Source organism: Cynocephalus volans, chromosome X (genome assembly GCF_027409185.1).
Source record: "Cynocephalus volans isolate mCynVol1 chromosome X, mCynVol1.pri, whole genome shotgun sequence".
NCBI classification, from domain to species: Eukaryota; Metazoa; Chordata; class Mammalia; order Dermoptera; family Cynocephalidae; genus Cynocephalus; species Cynocephalus volans.
In genome coordinates, this window is record NC_084478.1 from 42306885 (window position 1) to 42323976 (window position 17092).

A 17092-nucleotide genomic window follows, 5' to 3' on the forward strand; every position below is an offset into this window, starting at 1 on the left:
TGGTTAAAATTTTAAATGAGGCAAATCAGTTCATCCATGTACCGATGTGAAAAGGTGTAGAGGGTTAGAAATCTTGATTCTCCTTTGATCTTAGAATAGGATTTTTAGATAATGCATGAATGAGCCAAAAGGCTCTTGAGTAGGGGACGAAAGTCCACAGATAAGTTTGGCAAAAGCCATCTAATCAATTCTAATCACTGTTTAGGGATGGGATTGTGTACTTTGACTGTTTTAGGCTGCACGTTTGATTCTGGCTTGAATGACTATTGACTATTTAACCTTACTGATTGTTCTTAAGATATGTTAAGGAAACTGCTTGAATGCTGTTTAATTAAATATGCTAAGGAAATTGCTGTAGGAAGTATGTGGAAAAGAAAATGTTTACTAAGGACAAGCTGTTTGTTGGTGAATTAACCTAGCTTTTTACAAATTACATTCTGGAATGTCACATTGTTAATTTACTGCTGTTACAAGTTTTACACTGCCTGTTTTTATGTCCTTCTTTGATGATTGAATCAACTAATTTTGCTTGTGAAACTTCCTTGTCTTGTCAATAAAAAGAAAGGCTGATTTTGGATCAGGGCTGCTGCTCCCCTGATGGGTGGCAGTCCCTCCAGGCCTCATTGATGGTACTTTGGGTGAATTCTTTCTTTCTCTTTTTTCCGTGTCAGTTACACAGAGGAAAGTGTAACAAAAAGGTATCAGATATAGAGACCTCCTCCCATACACATACAGGATATATCTTTACAGTATTTAGATGTTGGTATTCAAATGTTAAAATAATTACTTCCTGAATCTTTTGAACAGATGAGATTATTTTCTATAGAACACATCCTCTTCCCCATACCTTCCTCTTCACCTTTCCAAGACAGCCAAACCCAATGGTCCAAAATAGTAATGTGGAAGAATTAGAAACAATTACCAAAGACTTAGAGCACCTCCATGAAAATAAAATAATATTCTGTCATGAACATGAGAAAAAATTATGCATACTAAATTGACATTTTTCTTTCAGCTTCCTAAGGTTCACACAGTAAACTTATATGTAGCATGCTACTTCAATATTATGGCAGTGGTAAATACCTAGGTAAATCCGTGTATTTTTAAGGTTAAATGATCTGATGGACAGTACTTGTGTATCACACATACAAATACTGACCAACAGGGTGATTGCTGACTGATTAATTTCTTCAGAAATATTCATTTTGAACCTATTGTATATAAGGTAGGAATGAAGCAAGGACTTGATCTTTGTCCTTAAGGAGTCAATAGCTTGGTTGAGTAGGTATATTTGTGGCATATACTTTTATACTATGAATCTTTTACCAATGCAAATTAAGGTGCAGATAAGTTAGGGTTTCACTAAGACCATCAGTTCATTAGCACTTAGAGTCCAAAGTTTGAAATTATTAAGCCAGACTGAAAGTGAGTGATAGCAAATAATAAAAGCTTCCCGAATTGTGATAATTTGGCAGCTGCATAAGTAGAAAATTCGGATAGCCATGAAGCAAATCAGAGACTTAAAAAATGCCAGAAAGTAATAGAGAAGAACCAAATCATTGATTATTTTTTTCTGCCCCTCCTGCTTCCAGAAAAAATAGGATAAATACTACCAAAAATACCTAATAATGCCATAAACAAAAGTAGCTCAGAACCACATGTGGAGGGGATGAAGGGTGAGCTATTGATTTGCTTGATGTACCTCAAAGATAGAGACAGGATGAGAGCTCTGAGCACAAGTACTGACATTACCAGGAGAAAAGCCATCTTGCTTTCACTTACAGACAGGGGATACAGGTCCTCTTACTATGGATGTGAGCAAAATCCCTTGCTTTTCAAAACACAGATGTCTTCCAATCATGTATGGTTTCCCTGGCTGAATTTTACCTATATTCCCACTGAAGTGGCAAAGTTATATTTGTGTTATTCAGAATGAAATCTGAAATCTGATAGTGACTGAACAGTATGTCTACATTTGTAAGCAGAATTTTACAGAACCATCCCGAGAGGCAGTCTGAGGTATAAAAAGAGCACTGTCCTGAGTGGCAGGAACCCTGGGCTTCAAGTTTGGGCTGGGCCCAGTGGTCTAGAACAGGTCAGAAAATCTCCCTGAGCCTTTGCGCCCTCATTTGTACAATGTGGGAATTTGCTAAACACCTTATCTAAGTTCTAACTTCCAGTTCTATTATTATATAATCACCATGTTTAGATCATTAATTGGCCACGGTTCTGTTATATGTTGGCACTTTGAGATAGTCTCTGCTAAGTATCATTACTAATGATAAAAATTTTAGCCATAGCTTGGCACATAGTAGATCCTCAATAAGTAATGTTGAATAAAAAGCAGAACACCCAGTTAGAAAACCAGAGTGTTTTATATGGAGGCCAGGTTGATTTAGATGTGAAACACGCTTGCACTGACAGCCTGGTCTCATGAATCATTAGAGAAAGAATTAATGCTGTCAAGTAGGAAAAATCAAGGAGATCTTATTCTGGGCCTACTCACATGGTCCAGATCCAAAGCTGAGTGTAACTTTTGAGTTAGTGGGTGGAATTTCCTTAAGACCTGACCCTATTAGCTCTGCCTTCTCCAACCTAGTGATTTCTTAAAGAAGATGTTCATGTCCAGATACCCAGAAGTTTCATGGTTTGAACCGCTGGCTGGGGCTTTTCCTCTAGTCTGCAGCATTAGCTGGGAGATGAGAGAACAATAGACAGACCCTAAAATTTAGAGTGATCCAACAGTTCCATTCATTCAACAAGCGATTACTGAGTGTGCATAGGACAAAGACGTTAACACAGTAATATCTGTAATTTGATTAGTATTTAATAGTTTTGTCATCCCATATTATTAGTCTGGTTCCCATATTATTTCTGCATTGTTCATATGCCTCTCATATTGTTTTTGCACCTGATAAGAAAGTTACTGAATACATTCTGTCACCATAATGACCTTCCTCATTTAAAGAGCCACCACATTTATTGAGTAACGCATAAGAAATATTTTAGCGAATGTTGACCTAGGGACAATCAATGCCCAATTAATTCAAAACGAAGATCTTGGAAAAGGGCAAGTATCCAGAAATGTGGTACATGGAAGAGTGGTAGGAATTCTGCCTCCATGAATCTAAAGTAAATCGACAAGTGTTCATGGAAGAAAGAAATTTGAAGGAAGAGGCAACAGAACAAACAACAGAAAGACAGAGGTTTCCTTTAATGTTAATTTGAGACAGCTAGTATTAAGAAGGTTATAATCATCTTTTTTGTTGTGGTAAGAACACTTAACATGGGATCTAACCTTTAAACAAATGTTTTAAGCGCACGGATCAGTATTGTTAACTGTAGGTACTATGTTGCACAGCAGATCCCTAGAACTTACTTATCTTTCATAACTGAGACTTTATACCCACTGAGCAAAAATTCTCCCCAGTCTTTGGAAACTGCCAACTCCCCCCACCTCTCTGCTTCTATAAATTTGACTACATAATCATCCTTAAGTAAGATGAGAAAAAGCTCCATCTTATTTTTACTCCACTTCTGAATAAAGTGAAGATAAGGAATTGCAGTATCAGATACATCTAGCTGTTGTTTCAGACAGTCAACAACATGAACAATATTAATTTAGAAATGAGATTAAAATAATTTGAAGCAAAGTTGAAAAGTAAATGGACATATGTGAAACCTGAAATTAGTTTTTTAAAAATCTAATTGTACTTAATGAGAAAATATTTTTGAGTGCTTAGAAAGAAAATGTGTTCAACAAACTCTTTGTTGAGACTTATTTTTCAGGAAGTCTTTTAAAATAAAATTTGTATTCTTTAAGATCAAGGGCACATGCTAGAATAAAGCCCAGACTTCCTGCAGGTCCGTGATACTACGGAGGAATAGTTTAGTGCCCACACAGCATCTTGAAGAGCTGTTTGACTCTCAGTCCTAAGGCTGAGCTGCTTCCAACAACCATTGGGGAAATCGCTTCATACTGACAATAATAAGTTCTGAGCTGACCTTGAGAAATCACTACTGAAAACTTGCTCTGTTTCCATGGCCATTTAGAGAATTAGGTCTTAGGTTATTAGCCTAAACCCTAAATTTTGGAAATTCCTTCTGAAGTGATGATACAAACAAACAGATTATTAGGAATCCCTGTGACAAATTAATTTATATCCATTCTCAAGAGACTCAGCCAAAATTTGAGATTGTCAAGTATAAGTGGTGAATAATTTCTGAATCAGACCATTTGTCTCCGTCAACATAATCCAAAAATGAAACCCTTAATTTGCTCCAAGCGCACACCCTCAAACACGATCATTTCCAAGTCTTCCTCATCTTCATAAATGGCACCATCATTTCCCTATTTGTTGAAGCCATAGACTTCGGTTAGGGTTAGGGTTTCTCTGCTTTCTCTCACACTCCACTTCCCATCTATCTTATGTTCCATCAGCTCTACCTTCAAAATATATCTTGCATCAAATAATTTTTCACCATATCTGTCATTTCCACTCTAGTCCAACTCTCTCTGTGCTTTCAGGTACAGTCAGTTCTCCATATAGCAGCCAGAGTCAACTTTTAAACACATAAATCAGACCACATCATCCTTGCTGAGAGCTCTCCAGTGATGTCTCATTACACACAGAATAAAATCCACCTCCCAACTGTGGCCTGCAAAACCATTCATTTTCTGGCTTCTGCCTCTCTCTACAACCTACCACTGTCCACTGCTCTTAATTCTTTTGAGATATACAGCCCACCCTGCTATTCTTTGAATCCTTCAAACCTGATCTTACACTTGGGCTTTTGCTTTTGTTGCTTTTTCTGCCTACAGTAGTCTTCACCTAAGGTCTTTGCTTAGTTCACTTACTCACTCAGGTCTTTGTCCAAATATATCCTCCTCAGATATGGCCAATTCTTCTCAGTATTTATCTCTGCTTTGTTTATTTCTTCGTCATAGCACATACTCGACATAATTTTCTATATTAATTTATTGGTGTACTGTGTATTTCCCACACTAAAATTAGAATATTCATGGGAGCAGAGATTCATTTTATTCATTATTGTATCATCAGCCCCTTGCATAGAGTAGGCAATTAATAAATAGTTACTTAAAGAATCAATACATTTTAGGAATCCAAGTTATGGTACAATTTTTATGTAAAATAATTTTTGGGGTGGAAAAAGAAAGAGCATAGAAAAAGATCAGGGGCTCATTTGTAGTTAAAGAATGTGTATAAAGACAAAACACTATACAAATATAATGTTTAAGAGTATTTGTCAAAATATCAGAAAGAAGACTTTGGTAGAGAAGTCAATTTGTGAATTATTCACATTTTATTTTGTTATAGTCATTAAAGAACAGTAGCAATTTCTAGACGACTTTATTCTTAAGTTTTGATGATATAGCTAGTTTTCAGAAGACTTCCTCAAATGCCCAGAAATGCAGTTCTAAAAATAATTTTTAAGTCTTTTTTATTCAAAATTCCTAAATATGACTGCATAGAATATCAAACTTATACAAAAGTAGTTTACTTTATTAGTGATGAAGAATATATTTTTAAAAGATGTCTTTTTCTTCTAACACAGCTAAGAAGACATCTTAGAGTAGACATAACTAACAGTGAACTTTGCAAGGCAACCAAGCTTGTTTAGAAACTCCAAGAGGCCAGGTCATTGAATGTTGGAATGAATCATTCTATCACAACCTTTTGCTATTTTTCAGAGGTGATAAGGAACCATGCATTTTTCTTAACACAGAGCTGAACTAATCTTAACATTCACAAATGATACCCAAAGACATCTTATATTTCTGTGTAAACAAAATACAGATAACTCATCAAGCTAACATACATACTAAAATGTAGCCACAGTAAGCAAGCCATCATTGATAACAGAATTAGCCTAAATAAATGTATAATCTACAATGTGATTTCAGGATAATTTTATTGAATTTCTGAACCTCTCCCTCACTTTGTGGTGACTTCTGAGGAAATCGAACATGCATAATATATGACCTGACAAATGAACAAGTAAACTACTTTATTCAAGCCTTTTCATTTGTCAACAGCATCCAAGCAATAATGGCTTTCTGTCCACTGTTTTAATAATGTATGTATTGATTACTTCCATCTAAATCTTAACCAGAAAATCTCGGAAGCTTTGAAGGTGTCCTTAATGGTCTCTAGGGAAGAGATTACAGAGATTTTTAAATTGAAAGATGAAAACCTAATGACAAACAATTTCATTAGTAAAAATGCAAACAAAAAGTCATTACCTATAGTGTTCTTATAATCCAGACCTAATCACCATTTGGATTTGGGGTAGGAGGAAGGGAATTAAATAAATTCATGGTTTATTGCAGTTCTCTTTAGAAATTCCCACTATGATTTGCTCCTTTAAAACTCTCTCTAGGTTAATCACAGAAGCGGACGAGTAATAAATACCACTTTAGTGACTTCTCAAGCAAAACAAAGGAAGTCAGTTTTTAAAATCTATCTGGATCAGAATACTACACACTAATTGAAAACGAGTCCATTTAGTGAGGCAAGTAATGAGGAACTGTAAAAGCCAGGATAATGTATTCAAAAGATAGAAAAATTGGTCAGTTTATATTTGCTAAGGCACATTTGAGCTTTAATTATTTATTACACTTCACTGCATATGGAGCATTATTTTATTAATTAGTCTTGAGAGCCATTCAGTTGTAGTTGTTGTGCTGCCCAGCTGGTTTGGGGAACTTAGATCCACTCTCATGGGTGTGAAAATTGCTTTGAGGAGTGAGACTGTAGTCCCCAATGACCTGTGTGGACTATCTTGGAATTTTACCTACAGCAAAACCATATACCTCTCCATCACAGCAATTGAGACTGACTATATATTTTTCCTTTAAGAAAAGAGTACAAAACATGATATTTTACTACAAAATTTTATCGTTAGTCTAAAATGATATACAAAGAAAATATTGGTAAAAGGACACAAAAATCAACTACATTGTGTAATGATAAATTAAAATAAAAAATAAAATGATATACAAAGAAAATATAAATTACTTCTTTTATAAACAACCTGATTTATAGAAAATAAAAATAAAAATGAACAATATTTGATTACAGTTGCAACTTTTGACACTATAATGGGATTTGCATTCCCATAAAAAGCAACAATTAAGGGCATTAATAATTTACAATGGATAGTAAGCAGATGATTTTCAAAAAGTGACACTTCAAATACATGGGTAATAAGTTTATGATTACAAGTGACCCATCTTGATACCAAATATTCTACGTAAACAACAATTGAATCAAGATATCCATAAAGAGCAAGACAATTTATAATCCTGGAAACATGACAAAGGCCACAAATACAAAATCTGTCAACAACTATATCTTGATGGAGTTTGTACTGATTTTGTTTCCTCTCTCTATTCTTAATTGAGTTCAGAAGATCCAATAGAGAGACAAAGTTTCAAGACTTTTCCTTTGTTCTTTTTGTCCACAGCAACAAGAGCATTGCTAACTAAACAGCCCTTCCATTACAAGTATGAAAAGGCTACTTCATAAATGTGACCAAACTCTGAGGAAAACGGGGTGCTAAATTGTTCTCTCACCAACACTCAGGAGTGATGATGTTCTTTAAGGAAAGAGTTTTTTTGTGAAAAAGATTTTTCTTAAAGATACGAAGAGTAGCTCGTGAAAGCATTGGGCTGGACTACAAGTAAAAACACTGCGCATAGAAGTAGCTCTTTACAAAAAGGATGCTTGGTTGGGAATAAACAGAGAAATCCTGCAAGTAAGAAAGAAACATCACTCTTTATTCTTTCTTTCCCTGCCCTGGGTCTCAATAGACTAGAGAAGAATGAAAAAGGTTAATATTAGTTTACTGGTTTTTTCCTTCCTCCTTCCCTCCTCTCTTCATTGATTCTTATGTTCCTTTATAAATTCAGTGTCTAGCATGTACTACGCACTTTATAAGGTGCTGGGTATAAAAATGACACCCCATCCTCCAAAAAAAAAAAAAAAAAAAGCTTCTTGGAGTACATGGTTTAGTGAGGATGATTGACATTAATCAAACAGTCACGCATACACATGATGACATAGATTTGTGTGGCTGAATGTAGAGATTGCATTATTGTAGGGTGGCAAGACTAGATGCAGAAAGGTTAGGGGAAATGATCCCTTCTAACTATGGTAACTATATTTTGGAGGTAAATTAACCTCGTGATGTGTTAGCAATGGAAGGCTGGAGGTTGGTCATCTTGAATAGGTGCTGTATCAGTCAGCTGTGTTGTTGTCTGGATAAGAGAAAATATTTAGTTAGATCCTCCAAGTTCTGGAGTTTTGTAGATTGTAGCAACAAAAAGATAATGAAGCAAAGGATTTTAGGGTTTTGAAAAAGAGCTATTGAAATGTTTGATGACTGAATCTAAGTTGTGCTTGATGGAGGACCAGTGCAACTAATGTATGAAACGTAGTTATGAATGGGCTGGAAGTCCTGTTAAGTCAAAGGAAGGAGTTAGGTAGGTATTTAAGCAAGCACACTAGCCAAGTGGAGATTAATTAACTCCATTCTGGTTATCCATAACCCTAGCATAACCATCTCCCCAAGTCATGTTACTTGTCCTGAGATTCATGAGTAATGACTGAGAACGATAATTACAAACATTTTACCACTGGTAGCAAGCAACCAAACCCAGTAACCAAGGATAGTAAAGCAGGATTTTAAACAACAAACTGGCTGGAAGAGACCATGGCAATTATATGGACCAATTTCCTCATCTTCCAGCTGAGGAACAAAGTAGCAATCACAATCTAACTTATGGAAGAATATGACAAGAATCTTAGTCTCCTGACTCCTGGTGCACTTGTCCGATAATTTATCTTCTTTGGTTTCTGGCACTAAAACAAAATTACATCTTTTGCAGAAATTCTGCCTCATTTCACTGTATCATATAATGCATTCAATTTAAAATGCCCAGCCTTCTCAACAAATGCTCTTCTACGTACACACCAGAGTGTTTTGACTGTTTATTCAAAGTTAGAACATTTAAACATATAACACCATTAAATTTCACTCTACCACAAAAGCTAATTTAGTATTTTGAATTATAGAAAGGGGAATGGCTAAAGAAGAAACTGGCAGTTTCCTTGTCATTTCTTTTGCAATGACCTCTGGTCTTTCCTCATGTTCTCTTCCCTTTTTGTAATCTCCTATATCCTCTTCTCTGAAATAATGTAAACCCTTGACATTTCTTTGGCTGTGTTTCCATAGAGATCTTTTCTTTAAGTGATGAACATACAAAAGCAGTACCATTTTATCAAGTTTGTGTTATTTGGTAGTAATTCATTTGGTTTGCTGTTCCTTTCTGTTCATGTACCTTTTGATCTCATTTCAAAAACACTTATCAGTAGACACTGCACAGCAGACACTTTGCTAGGCTCTAGGGTCTTGGAGGTGAGCAAGACCAAATATCTGCCTTCCCCACTCAGAGCCTAGTAGAGAAGACAGAAATGTAACCAAAAAAAGAAAAAAAGAACAATAGTCTCTGTTGGAGGATGCTAGTGAACAACTTGGTATTCCAAAAATTAGTGAAGTAGAAACATTTACCTTGCCTATCTTATGTGAATGGTGTACTGGGTACCCAGATAGTGGACAAGTGAAAAATTTCTTTTTCATAGATGTACTCCAGCTAATAAATAAAGAAGGAATGATAGAAATGGCAATTATCACATCGCAACCCCTAGCTATTGATCATTAACAGCTACTAAAATCACATGCAAAAAAAAGAGAAAATAAGGCATCATGTACCTCTGGATGGTGGAAAAATACACTAATGTATATGAAACAGTCTTGCCAAAAAAAAAAAAAAAAAAAAGCCAGACTGGAATATGATAAAAACTGTAGAACTGCACTGTTCAATAGGTAACCGCTAGCCACATCTAGCTACTGAGCACTTGGGATGTAGCTAGGCTGAACTGAGATGTTCTATAAATGCACATTTTTATATTGATGGCTTGTTGAAATGACATTACAGGAAACTGGGTGAAATGTACAGGGAAACTCTGTACCATTCTGGTAACTTACTGTGAATCTATAATTACTTCAAAATAAAAAATAAAAAAAAGTGTGTGGGGAGGAAGTATTTAAGAAACAAATTAGCCAGATGCAACGCGTGGACCTTATTTCAATTCTTATTTAAACTAAAAAGAGAAAACTTTAAAAAATTTATGACATGTAAGAGAAATGGAAATTTGAATACTAACTGGATATTTGATATGATAAAATTATTGAAATTTTAGAAGTATTATAGTAGCACGGTGGTTATCTTTAATAAGTGAATCCTTATCTCTTAGAGATACTTTCAGAAATATTTATGAATAAAATGATACATGCCTGAGATTTGCTTCAGAATAATGGGGGGGGAAAGGTAGAGGCATAGAAGAAACAAGATTGGCCATGAATTGATGATTGTTGATATCTTGATGGGTGCATGGGTGTTTATTTTTAAAGTAGCATTCTGTCCACTTTTGTATATGTTAAATATATTTTACAATAAAAAGTTTTAAAGACATAGCAAAAAGAGATGGGCGATTTTTTTTAACAGGTATTACTAATGCAAATGCTTTTGACATTTAAAATATAATGACTTGGATTATTCATAATTGACCCTTGGATGAGAGGAGTCAAAAAGATTTCTACTCAACTTAATTCCAAGCAAAACAAACTTTAAAACAGTCACTGAATCCTTACTATGTGCAAGGCACTAGGCTTAAAAATATCCTACCCTGTGTACATCATTCTGCTTCTGGACTGTTGGAAAATCGCCCCCAATAGGTGCCTGCCGGCTTAATTCATCATCTTTCAACTGTAGCCACACCAGAAGTTCCTGAAGAGAAAGGTGCAGACGCTTCCACTGGTCAGAACTGACTTCCAAGTGGGACCTGAAAGATAACAGGAGCAAACCATGTCAGAATATCTAGAAGCAAAATTGACGATTCTAATTATTCAATTAAAGGTACATTGGTTGGTTACTTCCATAGTGTATAAGTCTATTATGAGTAGTCTTCAATAAAAATCTGGCTACCTGTCTTTGAGAGCCATCAAATGGGGGGTATTTTGATGGAAACTGAGGAAAGGCAGTGTTAAACATATGTTTATTTCCGCCAGCAGAATTCTGAGACTTTTGGCATGACATATCTACCGGAATTGATTGCTTTCCCATACTGTTGCAGTCAATCATTCTTAATATTTCTGGGTGAAAGAATTGGATCCAGTGACGAACAAAAACCGCTCAGTTGTCATGTGACTCAAGCTAGTGCTGCAATTCTTTCTGCTTTGAAAAATGGAAAGGTCTTTCCCCACATTTTGACTTTTCCATTTCTACATCCTAGGCAGTCTTTTCCACGGACTCCTTCCATCTGGTGTCTGTTTCTTTCTGCTCCTCTTCCCATATGCTTGTCCTTTTTCTCCACCCTTCCTTATTCATGTGCACCTGGGATTTGTTTTCACCAAGTTCCAACATTTTCTGCTTTGTTTCCTTTGCGTAAAATGTACTGAGACAACAGCTCACGTGGAAGAGTAAAATCAGACATTTGTCTGAAAGCTTCCCCCAAACATGAATAATTTAGGCAAGAGAGAGTGCTTTCCCATTAACTGTATTTAGAACATGTTAATTCTTAGAAGTCATTTAAAAATATACAAATGAATGATCTGTGCTATAAAATCTACATTTCACTTGAGGATGAGAAGCTAAATTAATAAAATCAATCATCATCCAGAAAGCAAAGAGGAAAGGCGGAATGTTAGCGGAGCTTTATCCTCAGGTAAATCAGGAATTATGCTGCATCACTCACATATGATCAGCAACTAATTAACTCGTAAAAAAGAATGCTGCCTATAACATTAATATAATGAAGTCTCCAATGCTGCAAAATTGAAGTATAAAGCAAAGCAACCAGGTAGAGCACCATTTCTCTTGACCATTTTGTAACTTAGCCTGACATTTCAAATACAATTCTCCTTTTGGCCTTAGTCAAACAGAATCACCAAAGAGTACCTATCTACTGAAATTAAATCTTTCTGAACTTTCTGAAAGATAATTTGATGATATATAAAAGTCTTTAAAATGTGCAAATACAATGCCTCACAAGCTTAAATTGAAGGAATTTATACTAAGAAAGTAACTGGAAAAGCAAATGACAATATAGGCAGAAAAATGTTCTTTATAGCATACAAAGTAAAAACAACTTAAATATTCAACACTACGAAACAAATTACATATATAATGGTGAATTCATACAGTGAAATCCTATGCAAAGTTCCATATGATGACATAGCAAATATTTATGGATGTGGAAAAGATCACCATGTCAGTTGCTAAGTGAGAAATCAAGTTATGAAGACACATACAATCTATTTTTCTAGTTTAAAAAAATGTTTGTGTGTGTATGTATTTGACTGTACATGTTTGACTGTGCATGAAGAAATTCTGGAATGACAACCAGGTTATCTCTCAGAGGTGGATTTACAGGTGATTTATTCCTTTATCTTTATACTATTCCACATTATCAGAATTTTCTTTCTATAATGTGCAATGTAAACACTATATTCAGAAAAAAATGAAGGCTTTTCTATCCAATAAGAAAAATTAAACTGTTCAAGACTCTAAGGGTATTATTATTTAATAAATGAATCATGAAATACCATAAATGTCATGAATTAAATACAACAGTGCATGCAGACTGCATATAGTATAGAGGTCATTTTTTTTTTTTAATGTGTTTGTTCCTTCCTTCTCTTTCATTTATCACGTTTCCATGATAAGTCTAAGTGAGAATTCTCTGTGCAAGATTTTAGCTGTTTAACGGCTTGTAAGGAGCACTGGTTACAGGAATTCCCTGGAGTGTCTGAAATTTGCAACTTGATCCCCTTGAGGGCAAAAGAGGCTGTCAAGCAGGACATCTGAAAGGTAGGCAGAGACATTTTTAAAAGTAGGCACAGTCCAGACATGGAACAGCAGCAAACTGTAGAAGAGACACTAATTAAATAAATATTTATTGAGTGCCTCCAAGTCCCAATGAGGCATTGAGGATAAGGGAGAGGTAGAGTATAAAGATGCCTAATGCTTGGCCTCTCTCTATCTGGCTCAGGAAATAAAATATCCTTGTGGTGGGAAGGTCTTCAGGGGGCTATGCTGAAGGGCATGCTGCCTAGAGAGTGAGACCTCAAGCTCCTGCTTTGTTTATATAAAGGAAGTGTTACAACCCTGGGTCTAGGTTAAATGGTGCTGACTAATAATTAGTGTGTAAATACACCCCTTTGTGTCCTCTAAAAGAGGAAAAGATAGCTCTGATACCTAGGGAATTCAGCTCTAAAGGATCTAAGAGAAACTTGATTGCATACCATAGGAAGGCTTTTAGAAGCCAGGGACAGAGGGCAGTCAAGATTGTTAATAGAGCAGAAGGAGGACCTGGAACCACAAAAGATGGAAAGCTCTCACGTATCTGGGTGAGAGGACATTTCCCTAAATTATGGAGTTAGGGAAAATTTTAGAATGTCTGATCATCTTAACTACATAGCAAATGACTGTTTCTTTCTTTTTCCTCCTAAAGCACAAGAGTGAAAGGAATGATGTGATACGAGGACAAAAACTTAAGCAAAAGGCCTGTAAAGGACAGAGGACACTGGGTAAGAGCTAGAGAGGAGAAAGTCAGTCAGAGAATGGCTCCTGATTTAAAACAATGCATACAAAGATACACACTCTAAAGCTATGGTTCTCATACTTCAGTGTGCCTAAGAAACATTTGAGTAGCTTGTTTAAAATCCAGACTCCTAAGTCTAACCTTCCCACAGAATTTCTGTGCTTTTAATAAGAATCTGTACTTTTAACAAGAACCTTCACAACTCTGCAGGTAAGCTCCAGAAATATTCTTTGAGAAAGAATTGTGTAAAGTATTTCTGATATGCCCTAAACATTACTTGTTGGTTTCTACAGGGCAAAGATGGTATTTGTCGGTGACATGATTTTGAAGGAGGTCTAAATTCAATGAAACACTATGAGCTCAGAAAATATTTTCTTTGACCACATTAAGCTTGTGAAATCTTTTTGAGACACATTTCTAATACATTTGTTAGAAGTAGCTGCCCTATGTTTATTTTCATGAGTGCCTACCAAATATTTCAGAATGATTAACCTTTGTTTGTATTTGGAATATTTTATCCTGAAAATGTTTCTTTGTATTCGTAATTATTTTTTTCCCCCTGGTTATATCATAGGCTATTAGGGCTATAAGGAAACTGAGAGATTATTGTTCAACCTTCTCATTTTGCAAATGTGGAAACCAAGACACAAAGGTATAAAGACAGCTGCTGAAGTACATAACTTGAACTGTCATATTTGAAAATGAGAAATGGAAATTACAAACCTTTCTTAGATGAGGAAATCCTTAACCTCAGTGGTTTTATCCACATGTTTTGGATCCCTGAGCAAAAATGCTTCTTGCTGTTAAATTAAATCTGACCTAGAGCTGCCTCCACATGCAGTGAACTGCAACCTAACTTAGTATGTAAACAAACTGTAACCTAACTTAAAAGTACATTCTTGCAACAGAGTCTCAGCCAATCACAGGCTTCCAATTGATCAGATTATGTCCATATAAGGCAAACGCCTCATCAGACCATGCCCAAATAAAGCAAATACCTAGCTGCAACCAATCAAGGTGTTTCTGTACATCACTTCGTTTTTCTGTCTATAAATACTGTCTGTCCATGTTGCTGGGTGGAGCCCTTAGAATCTCTCCTGGTTCTGAATGCTGCCTGATTAATGAATCATTCTTCATCTAAATAATCTGCTAAATTTAATCTGTCTAAAGTTCTTCTTTTAACATTGCTAATTGTCAAATATACTCTATTTACCCCTACCTACTTAACAGAAAATAAAAGAGGCATTTTGAAGGGGCACATTTAGTCTCTATTTTCTATTAATCTTTATTATTGAAGACAAAAGCTTAGGGACTACTAGATTTTAACAAAGCAAGTGCTGATCTTTAAAAAACAGATAACTTCCACAATTTGTAAGGTTTAGGCAAAATGCAGAACCTTTAGGTGTGTTGGGATATATTGCTTAGTTTTTAAGGAACTCTTCAGTGTCAGGGCTCTAAGAATTATAGGGGCTAATAAAATGATTGTTATTTCTCCAGATGCAGATATTTCAAGTGTGATTTGGTTGAAGTTTAGTTTGAAATCCTTAATAAAACTTTGTTCTGAAAGGCATATATTCTTAAAGCAAAATGTGTTATATTGAATTCATTTTTTCACTTTGATGTCCTTTTTAAAACTAATGATATATCACTATATATCTTTGGTATCCATGTATAGTAAAATAGCACTTAAGCATACAGAAAGAAAAGGTACAAGTGCAGAAATAATAAAGAAGCATGGAAATAAAATGGGAACTATGAGGCTTTAAATAAAGAGAGAGAATTAACCCAAAGAGAAGTAAACATTTTTTCCCAGCTAGGTCTTGAACTCCAACTTCCAAACATAGCTTACATTCTAAGAGTGAGAGACAGAAGATCAGAGATGCTCAATGTACAAGTTGCATTTTTTTCTCAAAGGCAGGTAGACTCTACCTCCTTATGCTCTTTCTTTGTTTTGCATAATAGAAAAAACTCTAACTACTCTAACTTCTCATACCAGGTACTCCCTAAGAGATTTATTGCTGCTGTGGACTACATAATGTTGATGTTCTTGCCTCTCAAATTAATGTTCAAAATTTCATAAATGTGAATATTTTTATATAACATTTATGAGTTTTTCTGCCAAGTATAAAAATCTCACAGAATATAAATTTTCCTGGAATGATGTTGACAACATATTATGTAATTCTCTTAGTTAATAGTACATACAATAATCTGGAGAAAATCTGGTTACAGATTAAATTGAAACTTTCATACATATTTTTATGTAAAAAAATTCACTTGACCACTCTTCAAATTATTAATATATTTTAAATAAAAATATAAGGTTTGTGGATATGGAATATTTTAGAATGAGAAACGCTTTTCGACTTATCACCATCCTGATATTGGATAACATCATCAATAACTCTGTGTGTGTGCACACGCACGTGTTTACAAGTACACATGTAAGTAAGACTTTTTCACTTTTTTTCTTACTAACAAAAGTTAATCTTTTGTTTTATTTGATGGCACTTAACTACCACTGACTACGTCTCCTCCTTATACCTCCTGGACAACATGTGATACATGGAATGATGGCATATACTTTTCTTGAACTAAATTATGAGATAGCATTACACAATTTCAATTAAAGTATTTAATGTATTAAATACTAATTAAATAGTTATTTATTTGACTTTTCTTACACCATATCTTTTAAATTAATCAGTTCCATGTAGGCTTCACCCAGCCTACATGGAACCCTCTGTGCTAGTTTTGCAACTTCCTGTGAGGCTGTTGCTTCAGAATAAAAAGTTTTTTATCAATAAAATTAATTAATTAATTAATCAGTTCCATTTAAATATAAGAAAATCAAGGCAGAAAAGTTCAACAATTTGCCCAGATTCATAAAGTGTGATTGCAGAATTAAAAATAATAGAATTGTAGAATTGCAAGAGAGCTTGAAGAGACCACCCATGTTTCTGGTCAAACTTCTTCATTTCAGTGAGGGAGAAAATTAACGTCTGAATCAGTTAAGTGAGTTGCTTAAGATTATATGCTAGGTAGTTAAGTAATAAGCCAGAAGAGAAACTAGGTCACTCAGCTGCTCGTTCAGGACTCTTTCTACTCTATCTGACTAACTCATTTAGAGTTTGGAGTTTCTGTATTCATCTAATTTAGCTGGAGGCAGCAAGCATAGCCCTATGAAACAACTCATGAATACTTGAAACAACTTGTTATCAAGTGTAAATTAGAACAGTACTGGGAAGACCTGGTGCAGGAACAGCCAGAGAGAGAAATATTCATTATGAAATTTGAGTCAAAATTTAGAGAGTGAGAGGAAAGATGGTGTTGCATGTGTGAGAACCAGCAAATGTACATGCTCATACAGGACAATGAGAAAATTTTTGGAGAGCAGGAATGGG

The 17092-nt window shown here is 35.1% G+C and overlaps 1 protein-coding gene across 2 annotated transcripts in view; it reads right to left on the bottom strand.

The window, feature by feature from the left end:
* DMD (dystrophin) overlaps positions 1–17092 on the bottom strand; it is a 2107999-nt gene that overhangs the window by 338480 nt on the left and 1752427 nt on the right. For both annotated transcript variants that reach the window (XM_063083086.1, XM_063083084.1), the window contains exon 57: positions 10772–10928. In XM_063083086.1, the coding sequence (XP_062939156.1) occupies positions 10772–10928 (157 nt within the window). The remainder of the gene's footprint in view (positions 1–10771; positions 10929–17092) is intronic.